The sequence below is a fragment of the Carlito syrichta genome, unplaced genomic scaffold (genome assembly GCF_000164805.1).
Source record: "Carlito syrichta isolate Samal-C Ts95f unplaced genomic scaffold, Tarsius_syrichta-2.0.1 Scaffold308819, whole genome shotgun sequence".
In the NCBI taxonomy this organism is placed as follows: domain Eukaryota; kingdom Metazoa; phylum Chordata; class Mammalia; order Primates; family Tarsiidae; genus Carlito; species Carlito syrichta.
In genome coordinates this window covers 97,685-109,983 of record NW_007252915.1, presented here as the reverse complement: position 1 = coordinate 109,983, position 12,299 = coordinate 97,685, and the positions used below count along the sequence as shown (strand labels likewise).

The following is a 12,299-nucleotide window of genomic DNA, read 5'->3' as shown; positions in this document are numbered from 1 at the left end:
TTGGTGCCAAAGGAAGCACTATTTGCCATGGAATCTTCTTGGGTTTCTACAAAATAATATTTTTATGAATCCTGTGATTTCGGATCTGCTCAGTGTGCTTCGGGACATTAGTCTTCAAGGAGTAATTCAGTGGACACACTGAAGGATTTCTCTGCCCCACTTTCCCTCAACAAATTCTCCAACTGCAAGCTATTTCCTTACAAACCACAAAATAGTGTCACTTTACCAAGAGCCAGTTAGGAAATCTGTGGGTTCCCATGCATTTTAGAGTGATCTAACCACAACATATTTAAAAAAAGGCGTTACAAAATCAAACAGTAGTCTCTGTACTATATAGCCTTGAAATTATGTATTAGTACATCACGGTGATCCAATTGTCTGCCTTACTAGAGTTCCTTTTCTGTAGAGACAAGGCTCCTTGGACCACAGCTTAGTATCCTTTTGGACAAAAAGTGGATAACACAACTATGAAACAGGCAAAAAAAGAAAAGAAAAGAAACGCAATCAAACCTTTGAATACTACTTTGTACCTTCTTGCTAAAAGCAACATACCATTCTTGCTTCTGAGTACATGTAGAATGCAAGAACCTTAATCAGGCCTCAAGCTACTGGTCACATGATTCTTTAAGCAAATCCTGCATGACAACCAGCCTATGTTCACTTAGAGAACGATGCCTTCCCACCCTACTCCTTCCTTGCCTCTCAGTTCCTTGAATGAACTGAGCCTTCTCATATGGCCACCCGCTTGCTCATGCTGTGCCCTTGTTCAGAGCACTTTATCCTGCCATGTGGACCACCTCTTTTGACAAACTTCCTCCTGCCCTTCAGGCCTTAGCTCAGAAGTTACTTGTTCTGAGAAATGCTTCTCAGAGCAAGTGGCGGTAGCAGATGAACTGGATCTTTGGAGGTGAGTGAGAATTGCATAGGCAAAAAAGAAAACAGGAAAGGAATTCTAGATCCCAGGAACAGTGTGTATGAAAGCTCAGTCACGTAAGAGCATAGAAAGCCTGTTCCGTATTATGGAAAGGTGAGCTGCTCAATCTAGCCACAATAGATTGTACCGAGGCATTTGCAGTAGATGCTTTTCTTCCGAGTCCCTGTGGCACCTTGTGGTTCCCCTTGTCACAGACTTAACACACAGCATCGTGCCTGAGGGTGTTCTAATCTGAACCACCCGCTTAATTATACTTTCCTTGCCTAGCTGGTCTATCGTTTGCTATCCGATTCACAACACATGGTAGTAGGTAAAAAAATAAGTACTGGGGGTGCAGAAAAATGTTAAAATGTTTTAAAAACATTTTAAGTTGTCGATAATTGCCATTCTGGCTGGAGTTAGGTAGTATCTCAGTGTGGTTTTGATTTGCATCTCCCTGATGATTAGTGAGGTTGAACTGCCCATCAAAAGAGGACTGAATTTTAAAAATGTGGTACGTATACACGATGGAATACTATGCAGCCATAAAAAAAAAACAAAATTATGAATTTCGCAGCAACCTGGATGGAACTAGAGTCTATAATACTGAGTGACCTCTCACAAAAACAAAGATCCGAGTATCAAATGTTCTCACTCATATAATGGACCTTGAACATCCAATGTAATACTGTAAGAAAATGACTGACAGTAGTGGGAAACTATGGCGGGGGAGGGAGATGGGATTAACAGTAGCAAATATCTGTCTGGGGATGGGGAAGCACCTCTTATCAATAGGGTGCCTGAATGAAACGTATTTGTATGCCTAACCCTTAACTGTACCCCACAACATCATAATAAAAAAATATTGATTATAAAAAAATGAAAGAATAAAACATCTAGAGTGTTTTTGTTTTGAAAAAATTTTAAAAGATGTTATCTATGTATTACTTTTAGTGTACCATAGTCAGAGGTGCCTAAATGCTGATGGCAACCACTCTGAACACCTCTTGTAATTGCAGAAGTCAAATGTGACATATTCATCATTTGTTATCGGTATAGAGTATTGTGATTTTAATACAATTTTCTTCCTTTCTTAAAATGTGTATTTTTTTTTCTGGCACCCTCTGTATTTACTGAATTTCACTGAGTGCCTGGATAGAAAAGGGAGGGAGAAGTCTCCAGATGCCTGAAAAGGAATGCCATTCACTTATTTATATGCTGCATTTCCTATGAGTCAGGTAACTCGCTGGCACTAAGCCACTAAGATAAATAAAGCCTCAGTTTCTCTACTCAAAGAGCTCACTGTCTAATGGGAAAGCAAAGCATACAAATCGAGCAATGACTGTCACAGTGCTAGAAATTATATATAAACAGAGTTTGGGGGACTGTTCGAAAATATTTCAGAGAGAAATTGTAGCAGTTGAGGTGGAACTTTAGAGGTTAGCAGATGCAGAGACAAGGACAGGGAATTCAAGGCAGTCAGAGCCATCTGTATAAATACACAGTTTTGAAAACACGTGGCCGCTGGACAGAAAGGTCAGAAGTTCAGTGTGGCTGGAGTGGAGGTCACAGAGTGGCAGAGGACTTTAAGAAAGGGAGGGGACGTGACCGCCTTTTGGGAGCATAATTTTCGTGACAGCTTGAAAAGTACGCTGGAGTGGTTGGAAGTGCCATGATTTCGGTTAGGAAACTGCCGCAGAAGACCACGAGTGATCATGGGACCCTGAGCGAAAGCTAAGAGAACACACAAGAGAGGCATGATTTGAGCGGAAGTTGCGCGGGGCTGGTGGCGGGTTGGGTGGTAGGATGAGTCAAGAAGGGAAAGCGCGAACGGTCTCGATGCCCACCTCGGGCGAAGGCGTGCCGAGCCAGCCAGGGCGTTAGCTGAGACTGAGACTGTAGGAGGGTCCGTCTGCTGAGGACAGGAGACGCTTCCACGCGTCTGAAGCGTCTCTGGTGCCGCAACCAGGAGATGCCTGAGGACGGCTGGCAGCGAAGGCGTGGGCTCTGCGCTCTCCGACGGACATTTCGGAGACGCCCGCCTGTGGAGGGCAGTCGAAGGCCCGGCGGGGAGCGGATCGCCCAGGCCCGCCGTACCCGGGGCGGGGCCTGCAAAGCCCGGAATCGCCTTCCAGTGGGCGGATCCCTTGTAGCCGCGGCGTCCCCGCCAGTTCCGAGTGTTCCAGGACGCTGCAGTACCGGCTAGCCTTGTGAGGGGCCGCATTCAGCTGCAGCGAATGTCTCTTGTTCCTCTTGGCTGGCAATGCTTTGAACGCGTTTGCCCATTCCAGGACGGTGAATCACGAGCACACCTGCCCATAGCACGCTGAGCGGTCAGCAGTCTGGGACCAAGGATGACATGATCCCTGGGCCCCGCCCTCTCTACTCACTGGATTTCGCCCTGAGTTTTTTTGGTCTGTCTCCCCGGATGAAAAACGTCCTCAAAGGGAAATGTTCTGGTGGTGTGAGAGAGGTAAAACAAAAAACAGCAGAAGCACCAAAAGGCATCAGAATCGACAAGTTTAAAAACCGTCTCGAGCAGTGGAAAAAGCATCTCGACAGGTGCATTGCATCAATCTGAGAATGCCTTGAAAGTGACAGAAGTTTAAACATGTAAGAATAAATACACAATTTTCATAAATAAATTCCAGTTTGGGGGGACCCCTCTCATATAATCAAAGTACTCATCCCTGGCTGTGTATCACAATCACTTGTGGTGTTTCACAAATATAAATGCCTGGGCCTCATCTCCAGTGAGTCTTACTCACGAGGTCAAGGTGGGGTCTGAGCATTTTTTTTTATTTCATGTGTAATTATTATAAACAGCCATGGTTGCAAACATCATAAACGTTGAGACCTAAAAGCATTTAAGGGATTGTCAAAAGAGGAAGATGCAGTAAAGAAGACTAAGAAAAAAAGATTGGCAACAGAGGTAAGAGATTCAGGGAATCCTAGGGCCCAGAGGAGAACAAAATTTAAGACACAGAGTATGCTCTGGGGCTGCCCCACATTATTCCTCCTCTCATCAGCTTTCCTTTCAGAGTTCTGATAATCCTTTAAACCAGGAAGAAAAATTGATCTTATTCAAGTAACTTTCTTTTGTCATCTCAGCCAGAAATAATCTATTTCTGTTCTGGATTTTCTTTTTTGTGCCATTTATAATATTCCTATTAATATGTCCCTATATCAAGTTATTTGAGTACAGATCTTAGTTAGACTATTTTGACTCCAAAAAGACTTTTACATTTTTTAAATTATTTTCTACTGCTCCAAACATTTTACATATAAGAAGTGCTTCTCAAATAAATGAGGGAGGAATCATTGCTCTATTAGTAAGGAGTTTACAATGCAGATAGGAAGGCAAGAACATGAAATAATTACTCGATGAAGCATATCAAATTATTGAATACCTAGAAATTTCTAACTGCAATCCTGATTTTCAAACCAACTACATTGCCTCTGAAATCTATCCAACTGATAAATCATATTTAGCAAGGTAAGAGTTGTTGCCCACTTACATAAATTTTTGAGATAGAAATGTGATTTAACAAGACATCAAATATAACTGCTGAATTTACTTGGGGTTTTTTCCTGTTTATAGAAGATAAGGACCCTAATGTAGAAGCAATCTTAAATATCCCTTCAGCAATCACTCCGACAGTGATTCCTGTTGTAGAGACTGTTCCTCAAGGCAAAGCTAAAGGGAAACCAAAAGGCAGAGAAAAACCCAAAGAATCCCTTCAAGAAGAGGAGAATCCAAAAGAAGAAGAGAAAAAGGTATTTTACCATGAGCTCCCAAATTTTGTTTTAGCTCCAATGTCAGCTTTTTTAAAAATCATGACTTATGTCAATAGTGTTACTATATAGCATACATTTTATTATGTAGATGAATTAGCATTCTTTGTGGTGTTATCTTTGAATGAACAAGAAGGATTTACACACAAAAACTGGATTTCGGCAACCCCCTCAGGTCCCCTCCCACTGAGGGAGCTTTTCTGTCCTCCCAATAAATCCTGCTTTTAAAAAAAAAAATTGAATTTCCACTCCACAAACAAATTGCCAAACACAAATTGTCTTGGGTCATTCATTCTAAACTTGAAAAAATTTAGTTCAACCTTTCTCCCACCTTGATTCTTGGATTTCCTTTGCTTTGGTTAGACACGTTTCTAACATTTCTCATTTTTAACATTTTATTTAGCTTTATGGAAATAAACAATTAGAAAACAAATGTCTTTAACTAAATAATGGAAATAGTTCCATGTGGTAGACTTGGACTTAGATATTGATGTGCTAAGAATCCAGCAAGACTGAGAGACAGACCACCTCTGATTAAAGAGTAATCCACCTTCTACCCCAGCCCTTCATCGTAGGAAACACACACACACAGAGGCTTTGGCTCTAAATATTTTCCTAATAGAATACAGATGAAAAGAGTGCTCTAAAACCAAAAGAGGAGTAGCAACAGCAGCAACAACAAAACCTACCGTTAAATCTTGACCCTCAGTATTTGCTACTTAGCGTACAATGTAAAGATATTCAATTTATTAGAAGAAAAACTACATTTAAAAGTGCTCCAGAAGCTGGATTTCAGCCTTGCCCCTTTAAAAGTGTAGGGACTTTAAATGCTTGGGCACCACATTTGCCTGGTTTGACTCGATAAGATTTCTCATGCAGAGCCATTTGAAGTAAAGATATTGGAGCAAAAATGTTCACGTATTGGACAGAATGACTCCAGGTAGTTTATTTCAAACTAATTTGAAAGTAACTTGATAGTAAACTAATCTGTTCATCCAACATTTAAAAAAATTGATGGTAATGGAAGAGAGAGGACTAACTACTGGTTTGCATGTAATGATAGATTTGACATGGCAGGTGTGCACCCTTGAGCATTTTTGTTCATTTTGCATAATTCTATGCACTTTTTTCTTTTAATTTTGCTTTGTGTTTTTTTAAATTCATTTTAACTAATTTTTCATATTTTTTCTTCTGTCAGTGACAAAGAAAAAACAGAACAACCTAAATAATAGAAGGCTAGCTTGGATAAACTAAAGATCCAGAAACAGTATATCAGTTGGAACGACTTTGGTGGCTAACCAAAAGGAACCAACTGGAAAAATTGAAACGATTATCATCAGGGATTGTTTGGAAGTTACTGAAAAACTTTCGTTTTGAGCACATTGAACCAAACAAGGGATTCAAGTGTAACTGACATAAAATTAATAAGAATTTTAATGTAGATACACCCAAACCCTCACTAATTTATAAATAATTTTGTCTTTTTTATTGCCTTTACCTGCTATAAAAGCAAGGCATGCTCATTATTTTTAAAATTAAGGACAAATATTCTAAAGCATATCTTTAGTACCCAAACTAAGAATTATACCAAAGAAGGCAGTGAGGAAATTGGTTTTCCCCATACTTTGTCTGTCTTAGTTCGTTTGTGCTGCCATAACAAAATGCCTTAAATTTGATGGTTTATAAACAATATAAGTTTTATTGGTCACAGTTCTAGAGGCTACAAGACCAAGATAGCGGCAGATTTGTGTCTGGTGAGGTTATGCTCCCCACATAGTTGGCATCTTTGATGTGTCCTCACATGGCAGAATTGTCAAAGACACTCCGTTCGTGAGGGTGGAACCCTCATGACTTAGTCACTTCCCAAAAGGCCCAACCTCTTACTGTGATCACATTGGGTATTAGTTGCCAAGACATGAATTTTGGAGGGAACAGCAACACTCAGACTACAGCACTGCACTCCACATCCTAATGGGGGCACCTTTCAAAGCCCACCTCAAGCCCTAATTCATCTTCCCCAGGTGCCATTCTACAAGTAGAATACAAGTTGCGCCAAGGGAGAGACTCGGGCATGCTTGCAGGCTCCATGGCAGGGTACACCCAGCTCAGCGCAAGTCACGTTTTAAGCACTCAGCAACTCCTTGCTTAGTCAAAATAAGCACAACTCTTTTAGGAGATGACAAGCAATTATTCACATGCTAAATTATTTGCAGGATGAAGTAGAACCAGAACCTGTTTCACAAGAGACTCTTTATGCTCCCACCTTCCCAAGCCTAAACGTGTCTTGCCCCAATGGACTCCTGCTGTCTTTCATTGGGGAGGAATCTACAGGTGAGTGCTACCCGGGATGAGATGGGAAAGCAGGAGGCAAAGAGTCACACAGAAACAGTTAAGCCATCATTAGAAACTGTGTGTTTTCTTATCAGTTAAGCATAATTCTTATTGATAATGCATAATATATAGACTGTTTTCAAATTTTGAGTCCTTACTATGGCCAGGCACTGTCTAAGCACTTAACACACAAGACTGGAAGTATTATGAGCTATGTATTACAAATTCCACTTTACAAAATACAGAAATGAAGGCTTTGGGAGGTTCTGTAATTTGCCGAGGTTATTCAACTCCCAAGTGGCAGAGCTGAAATGCCATTCTCAGTCCAGTGATGGAAGAGTCAATGCTTTTAACAATCCACATGTGGCCCTGCACCACTGCCTCTACAGAGAACCACAGGTATAGTACTTTCCTGATATGATCAAAACAAAGGACGATGAGCACAACAGAGATAGAGATAAGTGCAGATAAAATGGATGAAGAAACCAGTCTTCATGTCTATATCAGTATATAATTGTATATAGTCTCTTATCTCTGTTGGTTCGGTACTTGGCTCCTAACTTGTTTAGCTGAATCGATAAGTACAAGTCGAACTTTTTAAACCACCTGGTGACGCATCTTCATTGGTGATTGAACTTGAATATCATTTAACAGAGACCCACGGTTCAAGTTGAAGTAGGCGATGTAACAAAGCAAGCACTAAACTAGGCCTTGAGTTCTACAGCTGGCTCTGGCACGAACTAACAGCATGGCATTTTAAAGCTACTTCTCGTCTCCAGACCGTGTTTCTCATCTGATGAATGTTAGATTATACCAGTGGATCTTTATTTTTTTCATAACCTAATATCCTCTGTAGTATATTGTTATGTTTGGAAAGCATATCTGTTAAAGAAAATCATTACGCTTATTTTAAAATGATGCAGTGTTTTATTTTTTAACACTTGCCTGTCAAAAAAAATAGAAACTAAGTACTGAAGCTAAATTTTGCTTTTCATTAGACTTTCTGAATTATTAAAAATGGACCACGGACCCCTGTTCTATTTCCACATATCCTTCGGTGGTCCAGGTTTTTCCACTGTGCTAGATGGTCACTAAGTATCTTCCAAAGTCTAAGATTCTGTGAGTGTATTGAGAACGATGTTTTCAGATTCAAGGATATAAGGATATACGTGCTTGTTTGCTTGATCCTGTTACCAAACCCCAGCTTGACACCTCTTTAGCCTGTCTTTTCTGTTAATTTTATTATCTACCCTAGTATGTTCCTCCTTATGTCAGAATAGACAATGTAGTTAATAGTAACTCTGCCTAGAATGCATCTGTTTAAAATCTCCCATATGTTATTAATATCCTAATTCAAGTTTGAACATACAAACATGAACACCAAAATAATACCTTCCTCAGGGTCAGCCTTGGACATAGAGAGAGAAGGTTATTGTGGCACAAGGAGAAAGATCCTACACTTGAATCCTTTCCTGGGTGACTTTGGAAGTAAATGAGAAAAATACTTTTTAGCCTAGAACATATTGCCCTAGTGTTTTTTTTTTTGGGGGGGGGGTAGTTGTGCTTTTGTGTATGTCTGTTTTGGGAGGTTTTAGTTTTGTTTTTGGTTGTAATAGTGATGGTTGTTTTTACAGTATAAGAAAATGATTCAGATCCCACCTATGCCACTGACTGGCTATGTGTTCTTAGAGACGTTATAAACTCTCCAAGCCTTTATTTCTTCATCTGAAAATGTGTGTGTGTGTGTGTGTGTGTGTGTGTGTGTGTGTGTAGCAATTAACATATAGAAATATCTCGATGTTTATTATTTCATCATCATTATTGTTTCTGTGATTTAAAGGGAGTACTAGAAGGCCCTCACTGCAATATATTTTCTCACCAGCCGGATATAATCCTTAAACTGACATCATTGCATGGTAATTCCTTCATGTTAGGGCTTTTAAGCTTTAACAAACCACATTATAAATTAAGAGAACATTATTCAATCAGCAAAAACTGAGTGGGTGGTGCATACCAGCGCATACCTTAATAGTGCCTTCTTTTTGAAGAAGCTTAGTAGATGCTTTTCTCTTTGATTGCCAGCTAAGAGCAGAACACAGAGAGGAATCTGGACTTGGCTAGAGATGAGGGGATCATGCTCACTTTGAATGATGAAGGATACTTTAGGAAGGACAAGCCGGAGTGAGGGAGTGACCGCCCCAGGGGCTCTGGACTACCATGTAACTCCCGGGCAGCATGGTGTGTCCTGTTTACTCAAGAGTTTCTCAAAGGTTAGAAACAGGCATCAACAAGAAAACAGGGAACACTTAATAAAATTAACAGAAAAGACAGGTTAAAGACTACTTCATTCATCATTTTGCTCTGAGGCATCCTGTACCTACAAGAGAATGGCTTGCGCATGAAGTTACCTACTAGTACTAGGTGTTGTAGATGACCTATTTACTGCAGCAAGGCCAGCAAAGAACTAGTATTCTGATCATCGCTCGTGACATGGAAACTGCCCTGTTATTCAGATGCAGACAAAAGAAAGACGATAATTAAGCAAGAAGATAAAAGCCCAGTCCCATGGCATTGCCCAGTTCACAGGAAAGCTTTATTCTCTCTTTTTTTTTTAAGGTCAAAACGTTATGGATGAGGAACCCACCTGGGATATCATGACCCGTCAGAGCTACCCCCAGAAGGCAAAGCACTATGATTTCTATAAAACAGTGATGCCACCAGCCGAGCAAGAGGCATCGAGGGTTATCACCAGTCAAGGCACCGTTGTCAAATATATGTTGGATGGGTCCACACAGGTAAACGAATGTGTGATATAAATTATTCTTCCCTGCTGCAAAGTAAAACACAGACAGGCTATGGGTAAGAAACAATACTTTAGCAGGGAAGAGGGACAAAACACTTGAAAAAAGAATGATGAAGAATAGCATAGTTAAAGGAAAAAACACTATCTATACAAAATAGGATACAGATAAACTTGCCGTTTTTTGTTTGTTTGCTTTTCGCATGATCTAAGTTTGCAGACTAAGCAGTGTTTTCCTCCTCTCCCTCTCAAGGTATCTTAAAACTATTTCTAGGAATACATTTAAATAATAAATTCATAACAGTACTAGAGAGAAACAAAATATGCCCTCAATAATAGGTCAGAAAATTTGGAGAGCACATAAAAAATGCAAATCAAATGGGATCAAAGAAATGGGGAAACAAGAACAAAATTTAAAACATACAAGAAAAGAGCTGCAGCAAAATAAAAAATCAAAACGGGGGTTCCGCACAGATGTTTCACACATGGAGCTCTGGACTCAGGAAGTCAGGGTATCTCTCCAGGTAACTCACTACCACCTGGAGGATGGGAGCCAGAAACCACAGAAACCACACGCCCTGCTTCATCCCTCTACAATAATCCCAGAAGAGGAGCTCCTATGACCAGACTCTACACCCCCAAGCAGTGACAAGGGATTCTCAGTGAGAAATACAACCATGCGCCTGAAGAGTCACAAGCCTTGGAGGGAAACCAGCGCCATGAGAATAAAGTATACAATTCCATAAATGAAAGAAATAGCACCTAAAAAATGAAAACAAATACTTAAACAAAAAGTTTTAAGTGAAGAGAAGTAATATAGACAGAGACTTGAGAGACTAACAGCCCATAACATGACAATTTTTTAAGAAGCTGATAAGGAAAAAAGGTAAGACTTAGAAATTAAAAATAATTTTGAAAGATCAAAGGGTGGAAGGAGCAGATAATGAGGGAGAAAAAATGTTAAGAGACATGGAGAAGGGATCTACACAATAGAATTTCCAGAAGAAAATAGTAAGAATAAAGGTAGAAAACAAATCAGAAATATGACATAAGAAATGTTCATAGAACTTAAAACAAACACCTGCAGGTTAAACAAGGCAACCAAATGCCAATCAGGATTGACACTAATTATCTTTAAAAGATCATCTAAATATGTCATTATGCAATTTTAGGACCGTATAGATAGCCAATCCCAAAAACTTCCTGAAGGGAACAAGCTACCTACAAAAAAATAAGAACCAGATAGACACTTGACTTCTCATCAGAAACACTGATGGTGGTTCTTGTCACGTTCATTGGGAGTGTTTAGATCCTGATACTCTGCAGATGTATGTATGATACCTAGAGATGATAGATAGATGATAGATAGATTGATTGATTGATTTTTTTTTGAAGGGGGGCTGCCGTCCAGGACGGAATGCAGTGGCACGCTCACGGCCACTGCAGCCTCAACCTGCTGGGCTCAAGCAATCCTTCCACCTCAGCCTTCCAAGTAGCCAGAACTACAGGCATGCACCACCACGCCTGGCTAATTGTTTGATTTATTGCAGAGAGGAGGCCTCGCTAAATTGCCCAGACTGGTCTTGAACGGCTGGGTTCAGGCAATCCTCACACCTTGGCCTCCCAAAGTGCTGGGATTATAGGTGTAAGCCACCGCACCCAGCCGATATTAAAAGAAACTATACATTTAAATATGTGATAAAATTTTAAATATAGTCATTTAAAAATTGAAATTGAGTATATAAATTTCCAATTGCGTAGGTAAAAGGGAAAGAATAGAAAATAAATAAATCCAAAAAGGACAGAAAAATAAACAAAATAGAAGGTAAATATAAAATAATATTATTGTGCCTGTTGTCCCTGAACTTCAAATCTACCCTTCTATAATGTGTTTTGTGATGCTGAGTCTGGAGGTCTGCAAGCAGCATATCTTCTTTGGATTATTTTTAATTTATTTCCATTTGATACACAGTGTTTATTGTTAACCATCTTCCTTGCTTCTGAGACTGCTGAGAGCTTTTGTTTTTCCTTCAGATTCTCTTTGCAGATGGTACTGTGAGTAGCAGTCCTGATTCAGGTCTTATTTGTCCTCCTCCTGAAATACCAACAAGCCCTCATAGTGGAGATTTGATGGACTCCCTTTCTCAGCAAAAATCAGAAACAGCACCATCTGAGACTATCATCACAAAGAAAGGTAACCATGGAATCCTCTTGATTTATAATGAATTCAGTAAAGTCTTCAAGTGCTTAATAAGTGTTCAATATCATTCTTATGTTGCCTTTACTATGAACATAATAATATATATTCATCTACATATATACATAAAAATAAATTTTCATTGCAATCACACGATTGCATAACTGTTTCATAAATGCTTTTTTCGTTTAGTAATGAATAATGAATTTTTTCTATGGTATTTTTTTTTTTTTTTTTTTTTTTTTTTTTTGTTGGGGTCTCCC

General features: G+C 39.6%; 1 protein-coding gene across 1 annotated transcript in view; it reads left to right on the top strand.

Moving 5' to 3' along the window:
• The window catches only part of SPAG17 (sperm associated antigen 17), a 219,011-nt gene that overhangs the window by 137,834 nt on the left and 68,878 nt on the right, over nt 1-12,299 (top strand). Inside the window, exons 25-28 of the mRNA XM_021716455.1 lie at nt 4,515-4,690; nt 6,922-7,039; nt 9,656-9,834; nt 11,874-12,033. Of these exons, the coding sequence (XP_021572130.1) occupies nt 4,515-4,690; nt 6,922-7,039; nt 9,656-9,834; nt 11,874-12,033 (633 nt within the window). The remainder of the gene's footprint in view (nt 1-4,514; nt 4,691-6,921; nt 7,040-9,655; nt 9,835-11,873; nt 12,034-12,299) is intronic.